This window comes from Notolepis coatsorum (assembly GCF_963971535.1).
Source record: "Notolepis coatsorum genome assembly, chromosome: 13".
NCBI classification, from domain to species: Eukaryota; Metazoa; Chordata; class Actinopteri; order Aulopiformes; family Paralepididae; genus Notolepis; species Notolepis coatsorum.
The window spans coordinates 39,779,767-39,797,184 of record NC_140177.1 but is presented as its reverse complement, the minus strand read 5'-3'; the positions used below and the strand labels follow the sequence as shown (position 1 = coordinate 39,797,184).

The following is a 17,418-nucleotide window of genomic DNA, read 5'->3' as shown; positions in this document are numbered from 1 at the left end:
CATAATTCTCAATTTAAGGCTTTAAAAGGTATTAAAAAGTATTCCATTTCATTTGCACAGCTATTACACTTTTGGGGGGGAGCCCGACTGTCGGGAGATTAAATATTATTAAATATATGAAATGTTTTTGTATTCAAGTCGTTTTTTGCGGGGCTACTGAGAACTTACACGTAATAATTTAAATTGGCGTGCAAGTGCAGCCGCCAGTTCAGTGTTTCTATTCGTTTTTTTGCTAGTATCCTGTGAAATTGGTATTAAACTTTGCTCTCAGTGGTATTAAAAAGGTTTTGAAAAGTCTTGAACGTGTTGAAACCTGCAGACACCCTGATTGATTGATAATGAAATCTCTACTGATACTAAGCCTCAGCTGCAACCCCCCAGGTGGGAGACCAGTGGATGGAGTGAGTGCTCCAGAACCTGCGGGGAGGGCTTTCAGTACAGAACCGTACGCTGCTGGAAGATGCTGTCTCCTGGCCTGGACTCCTCAGTCTACGATTCGCTCTGCCTGGCACATGACCTGCACAAACCAGCCAATAGGAAGGTCTGCCTCGGACAGAGTTGTGGACCGCAGTGGGAGAATTCCGATTGGTCAGAGGTGAGGAGGAGTCATTGATCTTGTGATGTGAAATCCATGCTACATACTGTATCCATGCTACATACTGTATCCATGCTACATACTTTATCCATGCTACATACTGTATCCATGCTATATACTGTATCCATGCTACATACTGATTGATTGATTGATTGATTGATTGATTGAAAAGTTTATTAACAGATTGCAGAATGGGTACAGTACAGTACAGCTCAATACATACAATTGTTAAGGGGATGCAGACCAGAGAAAGACTTTCGTCTTGTTTATATCAGGGTCCCCCATTTTCAATTCATCAAAACATATATGACACACGACATACAGATAGACAGTACTGCTACATCTATACTTTTGGACAGGCTCAGGGAGTGGGTGGGCATCTCTGGGAGCGCTCTAAACTGGTTTGCCTCTTATCTAAAGGAGAGAACGTTCTCGGTGGCTGTGGGTCCTTTTAAATCTGACCCCACCCCCCTCTCATGTGGGGTACCACAGGGATCGGTGCTAGGACCACTCCTTTTTGCCATCTACATGCTTCCCCTAGGCCTCCTCATCAATAAATTCACCGGCATTAAATACCACTGCTACACAGACGACATACAACTACTCTGCTCTTTTAAACCCGACAACTTGGAGAAACTCAGCCTTCTCCAGGAGTGCCTGCTCGGCATTGAGAGCTGGATGGGGAGTAACTTCCTCCAGTTAAATGCAAAAAAAACTGAGGTGCTGATCGTAGCAGCTGAAAAGACTGCAGCTAGAGTGGCCACTCACTTGGGGTCCCTTAAAGACAACATACGTCCCCACCTGAGAAACCTGGGTGTTGTCTTCGACCAGGCCATGAACCTAGACAAACATGTCAAAACACTCACACGCACCTGCTTCTTTCACCTCAGAAACATTGCAAAACTACGCACCATCATATCTCACTCTGAACTAGAACTGTCCGTGCATGCTTTTATTTCCTCTAGGCTTGACTACTGCAACTCACTTTTCACCTGTCTCACCAAATCATCCACAGATAAACTACAAATGGTCCAAAATGCTGCAGCCAGGCTACTCACAAGGTCAAAAAAATCATGCCACATCACTCCCATTCTGGTATCCCTGCACTGGCTCCCGCCCGGTACACTATAGAATTCACTTCAAAGTCCTCACTTTCACTTTCAGAGCACTTCACGGTCAGGCCCCCATCTACATCACTGAACTCATCCATCCCTACACCAACACCCGCTCACTCAGATCTGCCGATCAGCACCTCCTGGTGGTCCCCAGGTCCAGGCTTAAAACAAGGGGTGATCGAGCCTTCCAGGTGACAGCACCAAGGCTCTGAAACGCTCTCCCCCTGGACCTGCGAATTGCCCCTCTGAGAACTCTTTTAAAAAACAATTAAAAACACATTTATTCAGACAGGCTTTTGGTCATGCATAGGCACTTTTTCTTGTCCTCACTGTTCTATAGTTTTGTTTTAATTAGTGACTCATGATTTTATCCAAATTCTTTTATTCTGGTTTCACTGTTTTTAACTGCTGTTTGTTGTTGTTGTTGTCATTTATTTCTGATTTTGTTTTTATTGTGTTTTTATATTAAGCTGTAGTGTAAAGCACCCTGTGCATTCGTGCTGTGAAGGGTGCTATATAAATAAAGGTCATTCATTCATTCATACATTTATGACATACCAGATTTGCAGATACAGTACTGTGTGTGATACAAAAAGTGTCCAGAAAAAGAGTGTATATACATTTGACATAGAAACTGTACATTGGAGGAGGTTGGGTAGGTGGGGTTGGGTGGGGGGGGGCTGTACATTGGAGGTGGGGGGGGGGGGGGGGGGGGGGCGGTTGGGTAGGGGGTGGGTGGGGGACACTACACTATAAATTGGAATACTGACAAAGCCATACTTGGTCATTTACTGTACAACTGGGTTATGACATTTGTAGGGGCCAGTTTCGAATTGCAGTCTCTCGTAGGTGTTCTTTGAGAGTGTTTTTGAAAGTGGGTAGTGATTCACATTCCTTTACAGCTTTGGGTAGGGCGTTCCACATTGATGTGGCATAATTGCGAAACGTGTTTAGTCCCTTGTTTGAGCCGAATCTGGGTTTAACATGATTTGTGGAGCTCCCTCTGGTGTTGTGATCGTGGTATTCACTGACCTTTGGGAAGTATTTTGACATGTACATGGGTACCTTGGTCGTGTAGTGTATCTTGTAGACCAGGCCCATTGCAAGTTGCTGTACTCTGTCGTCTACTCTAAGCCATCCTAGGTTGTCAAAGTGGGCAGGGGTGAGGTGGGTTCTAGGAGTCAGGTCAAGCAGTAGTCTGACTAGTTTGTTTTGAGATGTTTGTAATTTGGTTTTTAGTGCCTTTGAGGTGCTTTGGTACCATGAGGTGCAAGCATAGTCGTAGTACCCTTGAATGAGTGCTCCTGCCAGAGTCTTCAGGGTATACTGTATCCATACTATATCCATGATACATACTGTATCCATGCTACATACTGTATCCATACTGGATCGATCCTAGCCCTTCTCCATTTATATAAATGATATTGCATACTCGGTTATAAACTCTCTATTCACCTTTACGCTGATGACACCATTCTCTATTCCGTCGGTCCCTCCCCAGATTTAGTACTCACCTCACTCCAGGATAGCTTCCGTAAGGTCCAGCAGGCCTTTTCCTCCCTCAACCTCCTGCTTAACACCAGCAAGACCAAGGTCATGTGGTTTGGGAGGAGGGGCTCTGCTGCAACCCCCACTGGCTGCGACATCACCACCTTTGAGGGCGCTGTTCTGGACCAGGTCACTGAGTATAAATACTTGGGGATCTGGCTAGACAGCACTCTGTCTCTCTCTCACCAGATTACAGTCGAAGGTCAAATCCAAACTCGGCTTCTTGTACAGAATGTGCTCCACCTTCACTTCCTCTGCTAAACTCACTCTGGATCAAATGACAATACTCCCCATGCTTGATTATGGTGACATAGTCTACAGATCTGCATGTAAGACCTCACTCCACAAACTTGAGGATGTTTTGAGATTCACCATCAAAGCAAGACTGCAGGTATTACCTACTAAGTACAATCTGTCCACCTGGTATCCTCACATTCACAGTCCATTCTGTTTAAACCATCAGGATTCACAACAACACCTAGAATCCATTGCACACATAACAAATGGATGTAATGCATACAAACACCTGTACATAGCTCGTCATGATCGTATTGTGGACATTGTGTCTGATGCGGTACAAAACATCTTACCATCTAGTGCAGCAATGTACAAGCATACTAGTGTGCTACCAGAATGGTTTGGTTTTACCAATGGTGTCTTTGCTAACATCCCAAATACACCTGATGTTGTTTTTGTTGACACCAGCCACAAGGAGGTGCTAATCTTAGAAGTAGGTTGTGCCTTTGACCTGTACATGGACCAGGCTTTCCAGGACAAGTATATAAAATACCAACCATTGCTCGATGTGATAACCAGCTTTGGGTACAAGTGTAGATATAGTATACTCATATCTCATATTCGGAAGTTTTGGCCATGTATATTAACGCACCATGAGCGGTATAATAATATTATTAGCTATTATTGGCAGCTTAGCCATGTGGAGAAGGAGGTGCTATATGTACCTTAAGTGTTCAGTGCTGCTTGGCCCCGATACATGTGATTCCCTGTTTATGTAATATAATTTGTGGAACCAAATAAAGTATTCAAGTGTGTGTGTGTGTGTGTGTGTGTGTGTGTGTGTGTGTTCGTGCGTGCGTGCGTGTAGTGCTCAGCTAGGTGTGGGTCTCGAGGCGTCAGGACAAGGGAGGTTCGCTGCTCCATGGAGACCAGATTATGCAACGAGTCGTCTCGACCAATAGACAGCCAGGAGTGTGAAGGCCCGCCCTGTGACAGGAGATGGACTGTTTCTGACTGGGGTCCTGTGAGTCACGCACGCACACACACACACACACACACACACACACACACACACACACACACACACACACACACACACACACACACACACACACACACACACACACACACACACACACACACGCACATGTATTTTTGCATGTCAACTAATAAAGAAACTTGAACATAAACACAAACACACTCTCACACACACACGCACACACACACACACACACACGCACGCGCACACACACACACACACACACAAACACATACACAAACACACACACACATACACAAACATACACACACACACATACACAAACATACACACACACACATACACACAAACACACTTTAGTTTATTTACTTGATTTTATATTTCCGTATCTGTCTCTCTCCTGTATGTATACATGTGTGTGTGTGTGTGTGTGTCTATGTATGTGTATGTGTTTGTGTGTGTGTGTCTTGCGTGTCTGTGTCTGTGTAGTGTTCAGGTGTGTGTGGTGAGGGCAGGATGGTGCGTGCTCTGTTGTGTCGGTCGGCAGGTGGGATTGTGATGTCAGAGGAGCAGTGCGACCAATCACTGAGGCCGCTGGCCATCTACCCCTGTGGAGACAGAGACTGCCCCGCCCACTGGGTGGAGCAAGAGTGGCAACAGGTACATTTACATTTACATTTAGTCATTTAGCTGACGCTTTTATCCAAATCGACTTACAAGTTCTGTACGACAAGCCATCAGGAAGGGCACAACTCTATCAGCTGAGCAACAATGTTCATCAAAGTGTTGAGTGCTACAGTGTAGGTTAGTTTATTAGGACAAGTGCATGACAGTACGGTTAGTTAGGGTTAGATTTAAAATGTTTAAATGTTTAGGTAGGGATACACACACATACACACACACCCACACACACACACACACACACACATACACACCTACATACACACATACACATACACAAATTTCTTTGCCTATATTTATGTCTTTCTACTATACCCTGCCCATACCTGTACCCCCACCCCTCATGCTGCTATGATGCCTGAATTTCTGGGATCAATAAATGAATATCTTATCTTATATAATCTTATCTCATCTTATCTTAAATGTCACGTGTAGAACTGTTGTATAAAAGCTACATGACACTTGGGCGGCTACGTGGTGTAGTGGGCAAGGCGCTCGCCACGAAATGCTGGAGACGCTGGGCTCGTCAGTTCGAGCCCAGCGCTCCACATTTGCTTTCAGTTTAGCTGGTCTTCCGTACTAATACACATTGGCCGTATTATGGGGTGGGAAACTGATGGGTGGGGATCGGGCGTTGTGGACAGCGACTCCTACAGGTCGGTTGGTGCGCCTGCGCAGTAGAATCAGGAAGTGTCAGGGGCAGCGTGAGCCTCCCACGCGTTACTCCTCGCCACTGAGAGATCGAGCTGCGCAGGTGAAAAGATGCGACTGCTGTTACCTCAAGTACCGGAGGGGACTTGTGCTATGTATGACTTAGTCCACATTGCAGCCGGCTTGTGGGAGGCAAGAAACAGCGTCCGTGACAGGGGAGGGTTGAATTGGATGATACGAAATTGGGATGGGAGAAAAATATAGAAAATGGGAGAAAAAGTGGATCAAAAAGCAACATGACACTTGAGGTTGTGCTGTTCTACTGAGCTGATGTTCAGTAACAGCGATATTGCTTAATTTGGTAGAAAAATATGAGCTCAGACTCCTATCCGAGCTCCTGGGGACATCTGGGGTCAGGGGTTATCTGGGGTCAGGGGTCATCAAAGAGAAGCAGGAACATCCCACCACAGTCAAGACAGATGAAACCTGTTGACTAAAAACACACTTCTTCAATCAATATCTGAAATTAAGAAACAATGTGTACTGTTTTTTACTCTGCTACTACGTAATCTGCTTTGCCTATTATTACTACCTACTGTGCTAATATTGTATGTCTTTACTACTATGCACTCAAGACTGTAGCACTCAAGTCCAACACTGTTTGACGAACAATGTTACTGATCCTTAACTGCCAGAGTTGTACCCTTCCTGCTGACTTGTTGTACAGCTATTGTAAGTAGCTTTGGATAAAATGTATCTTTCAGCTAAATGTAAAATGTAAAAGATGTTTGTACGTTTACTGTTCAAAAAGCTAAGAAACGGATTAAAAGGAGATGTATTTCTATTGTTGGGGTTAACTTGTGGAACAATGCTGAGTCATTCACTTCTGGTTAAAAAAAAGAAAATATGTATGTTGTATAGCTATTTCTGAGGGTTACAAACAGGGAACAAACTTAACTTTTTGACTTACCAGCCATTTTGGCTGGTAGATTTTTAAAAGTACCAGCCAGGCAGATTTTTTACTAGCCAATATATAGTATATCGCCATGTGTTATTATTACATATAATACTCTCATATGCTATTTTCAATTAATATCATAAACAACATAAGGAATATTAGCATAATTTTGAGTGGACTGAAGGAATGAGTCAGCGTTAATAGTTTTAAATGCAAATAATTTATTGAAACATAGAAGTGGGGTCGGGCACAAAAAGTGCATTACAAATCCAATCTATTATTATTATTATTATTATTATTATTATTATTATTATTATTATTATTATTATTATTATTATTATTATTATTATTATTATTATTATTATTATTATTATTATTATTATTATTATGTGTGACTGCCGCCCTGGCGGACATCTGTGCTCTACTGAGTGCACCTTTCTAGTCTAGAGAGAGAGCGCATTTTGTCAACACAAGTTGGAACCCTGAGGAAGCGATATAAGGAAACGAATTGCTCCGCTAATCGCTCATGTTGACCCCGCCCCCAAGTCGCTCTCCGCTCGCTCACCGCTCACCTTGAATCGAGCGCTCCCCGTGGCACATCGCTTGGCAGATTTTTAATTTATTTTTTGGAGCATGGTGTAAATTAGCTCAAACTACAACAGTCTACACCCCCTGGGCCCCTTAACAATTGTTTGTATTGAGCCGCATTGTAATTGTACCCATTCTGCAATGTTAAATAACGTTGTTTATCCATTCACTAGCTCTATTAAGCGATGATAGCTAGCCTAGCCACAATGCTATGGTCGCTGCCATTAACGTTAGCATGTAAGCTAACGACAACAACAATGGCGTCAAAACTTTTTCTAACACAATGTGAGTGACAAAGCCTGAACAGGATATCACAGGTTCACCCTTCTCATTGGTTGAAAATGGCCTTCATGTTTGTACATCGCCATCTGTTGCTTTGGCATTGTACTACATGTAGTATATTACATCAGTGTTAAACCACTGTGAGCGGCCTGGAGGGAGTGGATTGGAGGAGAAGCGGTAGATGCAGTGTATTTTGTTAGCCGCCAGGTGGCGGGCAGACCTTAAATTCTAATCGCCAAAGAATAAATCTACAAGCCAGTGGCGCTGGGCGTGTAACTATTTTGTACCCTGGTTACAAATGTGAATAATTGTTTTTGTTTTGGAGGCTTACTCTGATAATAATATAGGACAGACATATATAAGCATCAGGCTTCAGCCTGTACCTATTCAGTCACTGACAAAACAAAGACTGTCTGGAATGATTGTGTATATTGTATTGTGTGTGATGACTGAATAAAGATACTACTGCTATCTCTGCAGCTGATATCTCCAAAACTAGACAAATCACACTGAAACTATCTGGACAAAATAGATAACATTCTGGGCAAGAGAAAAATAAGTTAGTTTGTTTTTATTTTGGGTGAACTGGCCCTTTAACATGACTGATGTAGGAACAGAATGACAATAATGCTCCTGATCACCTCTCTTCGTGTGCGTTCAAGTTCAAGTTCTTTATTGTCAAATACACAACAATACAGGGGCATTGCAGGTAATGACATTCTTGTGTTTCGAGCTCAGACTCAACAGTCCACAATTAAGAAACAGCAATGAATACAAGAATGGTAACAATAAGTAAAAAAGAACAAGAAATATAGGTTGAGTGGGAGTTCGAAAGACTGCGACCATCTCTGTCAGCGCCATCTCTCAGTGTGTGTGTGCATGTGTGTGTGTGTGTGTGTGTGTCTCAGTGTAATGCTACGTGTGGGCGTGGCATGCGGCAGCGGCAGGTGGTGTGCGTGGGGCTGGAAGGGGGCGTGTTTAAAGAGTTCCCTGACAGCAGCTGTGACCACGCCGACCAACCAGAGACGAGCTCCGACTGCTTCCAGAGGCCCTGTTCCAAATGGTTCTCCACTGCCTGGTCCCAGGTATCTATCTATCTATCTATCTATCTATCTATCTATCTATCTATCTATCTATCTATCTATCTATCTATCTATCTATCTATCTATCTATCTATCTATCTATCTATCTATCTATCTATCTATCTATCTATCTATCTATCTATCTATCTATCTATCTATCTATCTATCTATCTATCTATCTATCTATCTATCTATCTATCTATCTATCTGTCTGTCTGTCTGTCTGTCTGTCTGTCTGTCTGTCTGTCTGTCTGTCTGTCTGTCTGTCTGTCTGTCTGTCTGTCTGTCTGTCTGTCTGTCTGTCTGTCTGTCTGTCTGTCTGTCTGTCTGTCTGTCTGTCTGTCTGTCTGTCTGTCTGTCTGTCTGTCTGTCTGTCTGTCTGTCTGTCTGTCTGTCTGTCTGTCTGTCTGTCTGTCTGTCTGTCTGTCTGTCTGTCTGTCTGTCTGTCTGTCTGTCTGTCTGTCTGTCTGTCTGTCTGTCTGTCTGTCTGTCTGTCTGTCTGTCTGTCTGTCTGTCTGTCTGTCTGTCTGTCTGTCTGTCTGTCTGTCTGTCTGTCTGTCTGTCTGTCTGTCTGTCTGTCTGTCCGTCTATATGTCTGTCTGTCTGTCTGTCTGTCTCTGTCTGTCTATATGTCTGTCTGTCTGTCTGTCTGTCTGTCTGTCCGTCTATATGTCTGTCTGTCTGTCTGCCTGTCTCTGTCTGTCTATATGTCTGTCTATATGTCTGTCTGTCTCTGTCTGTGTCTGTCTGTCTATATGTCTGTCTATATGTCTGTCTGTCTGTCTCTGTCTGTGTCTGTCTGTCTATATGTCTGTCTGTCTCTGTCTGTCTGTCTATATGTCTGTCTATATGTCTGTCTGTCTCTGTCTGTGTCTGTCTGTCTATATGTCTGTCTATATGTCTGTCTGTCTATATGTCTGTCTGTCTGTCTGTCTATATGTCTGTCTGTCTGTCTGTCTATATGTCTGTCTGTCTGTCTATATGTCTATATGTCTGGCTGTCTCTGTCTGTGTCTGTCTCTATCTATCTATATATCTAGATATATATCTGTCTGTCTGACTCTAGGTTTGTTGGGTGATAAAACAATATCCTCTCTCCTTCTCTCCTCTCCTCTCTTTCTCTCCTCTCTTATCTTCTATCCTCCTCTCCCCTTCTCTCCTCTCCTCTTCTTTTCGCTCCTTCTCTCCTATCTCCTCTCCTCCTCTCCTTCTCTCCTCTAATCTCTCTCCTCCCCTCCTCTCCTCTCTCCTCCTTCTCTCCTCCCTCCTCTCATCTCTCCTCCTCTCCTCCCTCCTCTCCTCTCCTCCCTCCTCTCCTTCCTTCCTCTCTCCTCCCCTCCTCTCCTTCTCTCCTCTAATCTCCTCTCTCCTCCCTCCTCCTCTCCTCCCTCCTCTCCTCCTCTCCTCTCTCCTCCTCTCCTCCCTCCTCCTCTCCTCCTCTCAGTGCAGTAAGACATGTGGAAGTGGAGTTCAGGTGCGGGAGGTGAAGTGTTACCAGGGGGAGGAGCTTGTTACCAGGGGACACAGCTGTGACTCCGCCCTCAAACCAGAAGCCCGACGGAGCTGTGAGGTCCAGAGCTGTCCCACCGAGACTCCTGGTACTGGATTCTTATATAGTGCTGGATTATTATATAGTGCTGGATTATTATATAGTACTGGATTATTATATAGTGCTGGATTATTATATAGTACTGGATTATTATATAGTACTGGATTATTATATAGTGCTGGACTATTACTGGATTATTATATAGTGCTGGATTATTATATAGTGCTGGATTATTATATAGTGCTGGATTATTACAGGATTATTATATAGTGCTGGATTATTACAGGATTATTATATAGTGCTGGATTATTATATACTACTGGATTATTACAGGATTATTATATAGTGCTGGATTATTATATACTACTGAATTATTACAGGATTATTATATAGTGCTGGATTATTACAGGATTATTATATAGTGCTGGATTATTATATACTACTGAATTATTACAGGATTATTATATAGTACATGATTATTATATAGTGCTGGATTATTATATACTACTGAATTATTACAGGATTATTATATAGTGCTGGATTATTATATACTACTGAATTATTACAGGATTATTATATAGTAAAGGATTATTATATACTACTGAATTATTACAGGATTATTATATAGTGCTGGATTATTATATAGTGCTGGATTATTATATACTACTGAATTATTACAGGATTATTATATAGTGCTGGATTATTATATAGTGCTGGATTATTATATACTACTGAATTATTACAGGATTATTATATAGTGCTGGATTATTATATAGTGCTGGATTATTATATACTACTAAATTATTACAGGATTATTATATAGTACAGGATTATTGTAGGTAGTAGTATAGGTGTTTTATTTTTTATTTTTATGAATAATTAAATATCGATACTTGGCGTCCCTGTATCGATACAGTATCGCCACGCAAAGTATCGCGATACTACTACGTATCGATTTCCCCCCCACGCCTAGTATGTAATATATATATTTATATTTATTCTTACAGTATATACTATATATCTGTCCTGTACATAATCAGTTTTACATATCTGTAGATACTATATCTATATCTGTACATATCCCTTACCTACTCTTGTCCAAGGTCTTTTGGTCGGAGAAATGCGAACATGGATTTTGACGTCTCTTTTTGTGTAACCTGTTTCTTGTGGGACTCAGCTTGTCTATGTCGTTTTATATCAAATCCCCCCGTGCCCAATAGAGAACGAACTATTGCAAAGTTCACAATAAACCCTCTCTGCATCCCCCTCGACATTTCTCACCCATGGGCAGGGCTGTACAGTGCGATGATATGATCGCAAATTGCCCCCTAATTTGGTCCGTGCGAGTTTAAAATAATATCTGGGGGCAAGCTTGCGAGTGGTGATTTCAACCCTTCATTCGCATTTCACTCCTAAATTAATCCATACAAATTGTAGTAAAACATTAGCCTACAACCAGGGCTGTACAGTGCAATATAATGTTGCGGTTATAATTTCATTAGACAGACCAGCGCGGACCTTTAATAACATGCAATTTAATTGACACGAGCAATGAGCTAACGGTAGCTTCTAACCAAGGTATCCATTAGGATTATGCTAAGCTAACTAGCGATCTCTGCTAACCCTGGAAAACGGTCAAAGCGGACTCCACAAGACTAGTTCCATTCGTGAGGAAAGGGGGTGGGTTATATTGACAACGCTTGACAACAGAAGTTTAAACATAACTTCATATTTATTGGTTATTCATTTCTGTATATCATTCAATTTCGATCTCTGTGTGTCTCCATCTCCATCTCTTCCTGTTTACATTCGAGTGTGACGTCATCACCTACGGCAGCTTAGACGATCAAAACGCGAACCTAGAACAAAACCCGAAGGGGGGGGCTGGCTCTCTTGTTCGTTCTCGCCCCCCCCCCTCTCTCTCTCTCTCTCTCTCTCTCTCTCTCTCTCTCTCTCTCTCTCGCTCTCTCTCTACATTCAATGATTTAAAGTAGCCAAATGTTACACACAGTATAAATACTAACTGGATAGTTGATGATATAAACATTTAATTTCATTATCTGAAATATTCTAAAATCATTAAGTCTGTGTGATTATTATTTTCTCACAGTAGTGTGTGTGTATATATATATATATATATATATATATATATATATATATATATATATATATATATATATATATATATATATATATATATATATATATATATATGTGTGTGTTTGGCTAAAGTGGATAGAAAACACAGTACTGTGTAAAAGGCACCCAAGAGTTTTTATATAAATTGTCTTAGATGTAAATAATTTTTTTTATTAGTGTCAGTAGACTACTCTTAGTACATTTTCATTAAATTATTTTTTAAAGCATCTTCATGGTTTAATAATGCAAACATATGTTGCAGGGACTTATTATAATCATCATATTGGCGTGACTGTATGCATCAAAGGGTTAAATCAAGCATTTTTAAGTGCTTTAGAGGAAATGTCAAAATATCGCGATATCATTTAGAGGCCATATCGCCCAGCCCTACTATAATGGTAAAATAGTTATTTAAAAATTTGCCCCTAAAAAATATTCTTTGCCCCTAAATTTCTCATTTAGGGGCAAGTGTGCCCCTAGTGAAAAAGCTTAGCGTACAGCCCTGCCCATGGGTATTCTGTTTTCCATTCGCTACGGTAACTACACCTCCTCTTTTTGTTTGGTGTGTCCTGCATTTTTTTAAGTACGAGTGTGTTCTAGCTGTCAGTGTCTTCTTCTTCTTAATGGCGGGTCGCACGAGCTGTCAGTGTCACTGTCACTCAGCTTTTTGCTATCGCGGAGAAACGCGCGTGCGGTGCTACTATGTCAATAAACAGACAGAGAGCCCACCCGGCCAGTGGCCACCTCTTCACATTGGCTGGGGGGGGACGTTTGCGCAGATGACAACCAATAAGAGGGACATGGTCTCAATTTGCGTGACGCGTGAAAAAATACAGTTTTGCTGTGCAATGACGCACAATGCGTGACATCTGGTCACCCTAGTTATATCCTGTTTACGGTAATCACCTGTACATTGTATATCACTATTGCACTTTACTGTTACATGTGCACTCTAGTTAGATGACAAATTTATAAACTGTACTTGTGCTGCATGATGACAATACATTTAAATCTAATGTAATATTAGGGCGGCTAAGTGGCGCAGTGGGCAAGGCGCTCACCACTAATGCGGGAGATGCTGGGTTCGAGCCCAGCTCTCTGCGTTGCTTCCGGCTTGGCTGGTCGTTCATACTAATACAATTGGCAGTATTAGGGGGTGGGAAAGCCGGTGGGTGGGGATCGGACGTTGTGGACAGTGACTCCTACAGGTCGGTTGGTGCGCCTGTACAGCAGAATCAGGAAGCAACGGGGGCAGCGTGAGCCTCCCACGCGTTACTCCTCGCCGCTGAGAGATCGCGCTGTACAGGTGAAAAGATGCGACGGCTGCCTCCTCGTGTACCGGAGGGGACACGTGATGCAAGGCTTCGTCCACATTGCAGCCGACCAGTGGGAGGCATGGTCTAACAACGTTCGAGACAGGGGAGGGTAGAATTGGACAATACGAAATTGGGATGGGAGAAAAATAGAAAATGGGGAGAAAAGGTAGATAAAAGAAAATAATAATAATCTGATCTAATATAATATAATGCAATCTGATCTAATGTAATACTATTTGATCTGATCTAATCTAATGTAATGTAATCTAATATGATTTAATCGAATGTAATCTAATATAATGTATTCTGATCTGATCTAATGTAATGTAATCTAATGTAATGTAATCTATTGTAATCTGATCTAATCGAATATAATGTAATCTAATGTAATCTGATCTAATCTAATGAATCTACAGCAGCAGTAGAAGACTCCTGCCAGGACAAGCCGACGGTCAACTGCTCTCTGGTCCTCAAAGTGCGTCTCTGCTCTCACTGGTACTACAGGAAGGCCTGCTGCCAGGCCTGTCGAGCCCTGAGGCCCTGACCCCTGACCCCAACCATTAAAGGTCAAACTACTGCCCCGTTCATGTGGTCCAAACCTGGAAATTCCAACACAGTGAATTCTGTAAATCTTCTTTCTCCTCCTGTGATGCTGTAAAGGCTGTAGGCCACTAACACGTTCATGTTCATGTTTTCTACTGCATTCTACCATTCTGTCCGCTGTTGGTTCTGCTTGTGACTGAAGCAGCCAATAGTGACAGAAGGTCAGAGGTCATGACCTCACAACTCATTGTTCATGTGACTTTGTGCGTCATTCAGGTGATATTTCCAGGCGGGGAAACGTGTTCACTAGTTCAGTTCAATAGATAGTGATGTCTACCAACGGTGACCTTTAACCTTTAACCCTAGACTCATTTAGACTGAAATACATTCAGGACAGAAGTTTGTTGTTCGACCAGTTGACCTCTGTTTTCATGTGTCAGTGTTGAGGACTGAATATTAACACACATACATACACATACGCATACAGACACACATACACATACACACACACACATGCACACTCTCTCTCTCCTCTCCTTTCTTCACTCTATCCATGTATTCATCTGTTCTTCCATCTTTCCCTCAGTCCTACATCCTTCTATCCAAAGCTGCTGCGACATTTAAGGTGCTAAAGGGTTAATGGACCCCCCCCCCCCCCCTCTATCTATCTATCTATCTATCTATCTATCTATCTATCTATCTATCTATCTATCTATCTATCTATCTATCTATCTATCTATCTATCTATCTATCTATCTATCTATCTATCTACCTATCTCTCCTCTCTCCATCTTTCTCTATCTCTCCATCTCTATCTCCCCCCTTTTCATCACTCCATCTCTCTATCCCTCTTTTCATCTTTCCATTCTCTCTGTCTCTCTCCATCTCTCTCTGTCTCTCTCTCTGTCTCTCTCTGTCTCTCTTTCTTCATCTATCTCTTGTCTCTCTCTCTATATATATATATCTATATGTATCTCTATATCTCTCTATCTCTATATATCTCTGTCTCTCTATCTCTCTATATATAGATCTCCAACCCTCCTCCTATTCAAAGTGCTAGACCCCCACCTCCCCAAAGGTGCTGGACTAATAGAGGGCGTGGCCAACACAAGTCACACTCCCTTGTCCAATCACAAAGGCAGCTTCACCATTACCATGGCGACAGATCAGGAGAGACCACACCAGGGGCCAATCACAGACAAGGACCCCAAACTTGGTCCCGCCCTCTTGTTACTGCTGCCCACCTGTCAATGTGTTTACTTGTTGTTGTTTGTTTACAGTGTTGTTGTTTACTGGATGAGAGGAGAGTGGGAAATAAAGTCGTTTTTCACAACTGTCTGCCTCAACGTTTGTTTCCTGCCCTGGTCGCCATAAACAACAACAGGAAAAACCTATATATATTTATTTTTACAGATATATATATATATATATATATATATATATATATATATATATATATATCCACATCCGTCTGTACATCCCTCATATAACCCTTGTTACATATCTGTAGATTCTATATCTGTACATATCCCTTACCTACTCTTACACTGCTGGCCAGTATGACTTACTACCATAGTGTCTTTATACCTGAATCGCTGTACATATTAATACTACAACTCTGTATACATCTGATTTGAACTATTACTCAGTAGTACTCATTTATATATGTTATACCTAGGCCAGTTTAATCACCTGTACATTGTATATCACTATTGCACTTTAATGTTACATTTGCACTTGTACTGTACTTGTGCTGTATGATGACAATACATTTTAATCTAATCTAAACACAACCAACCTGCTGCTTCCATGATGTGTTTGTATCAGGGTGGGTGTCTTAGTCTAGTGGTGAGAGCTGTGTTTGTATCAGGGTGGGTGTCTTAGTCTAGTGAGAGCTGTGTCAGTATCAGGGTGGGTGTCTTAGTCTAGAGGTGAGAGCTGTGTTAGTATCAGGGTGGGTGTCTTCGTCTAGTGAGAGCTGTGTTAGTATCAGGGTGGGTGTCTTAGTCTAGAGGTGAGAGCTGTGTCAGTATCAGGGTGGGTGTCTTCGTCTAGTGAGAGCTGTGTTAGTATCAGGGTGGGTGTATTAGTCTAATAATAATAATAATGGATTGGATTTATATAGCGCTCTTCGTGACACCCCAGTGACCCCAGAGCGCTTACAGAGTCCATTATTCGTTCATACACAGTCATACCGGTGGTGGTAAGCTACAATTGCAGCCAGAGCTGCCCTGAGGCAGACTCACGGAAACGTGGCGAATAATCATCGCCTACGGCCCCTCCGACCACCACCAACATTCATTCACATGCATACACATTCATACGAGGCAAGTAGGTTAAGTGTCTTGCCCAAGGACACAACGGCAGTGGGATGGACATGGGCTTGAGCGGGATTCGAACCACCAACCCTTCGATCATTGGACGACCCGCTCTACCCTGAGCCACGCCACCCCACCTCTAGTCTAGAGGTGAGAGCTGTGTTAGTATTAGGGTGGGTGTCTTAGTCTAGAGGTGAGAGCTGTGTTTGTATCAGCGTGGGTGTCTTCGTCTAGTGGTGACATCACTCACCTGCAACCACAATTGTTGGTTCGACTCCCGGTCACAGTGTTTGTTTTGGACTTTTGCCGATACAAAACGTAAATATATTACTTATGGCTACAACATAACGTTCATTATGTACTATTTTTCCCTGTGGTTGATTAGTACTTTTTCATTTTCTGATGAGACCGTCTTTGCTCTGTGATACGTTCTGCAGACCAGACCACTCTCCACTGACCAGACCACTCTCTACTGACCAGACCACTTTCTACTGACCAGACCACTCTCTACTGACCAGACCAGACTACTCGCTACTGACCAGACTACTATCTTTTTTTTAACAAATGTTTTTTATTTTCTCTCTCTGCTGACCAGACCACTCTCTACTGACAAGACCACTCTCCACTGACCACTCTGCTGACCAGACCACTCGCTACTGACAAGACCACTCTCTACTGACCAGACCACTCTCTACTGACCAGACTACTCTCCATTGACCATTCTCTGCTGACCAGACCACTCTCTACTGACAAGACCACTCTCTACTGACCAGACCACTCTCTACTGACCAGACCCCTCTCCACTGACCAGACCACT

At 42.5% G+C, this 17,418-nt stretch overlaps 1 protein-coding gene across 1 annotated transcript in view; it reads left to right on the top strand.

The window, feature by feature from the left end:
• LOC311238979 (ADAMTS-like protein 2) overlaps positions 1-14,889 on the top strand; it is a 62,626-nt gene extending 47,737 nt beyond the window's left edge. Inside the window, exons 15-20 of the mRNA XM_084327193.1 lie at positions 382-595; positions 4,364-4,519; positions 4,985-5,155; positions 8,564-8,740; positions 10,181-10,334; positions 14,157-14,889. Of these exons, the coding sequence (XP_084183319.1) occupies positions 382-595; positions 4,364-4,519; positions 4,985-5,155; positions 8,564-8,740; positions 10,181-10,334; positions 14,157-14,284 (1,000 nt within the window). The 3' untranslated portion in view covers positions 14,285-14,889. The remainder of the gene's footprint in view (positions 1-381; positions 596-4,363; positions 4,520-4,984; positions 5,156-8,563; positions 8,741-10,180; positions 10,335-14,156) is intronic.
• Positions 14,890-17,418: the final 2,529 nt, after the last annotated feature.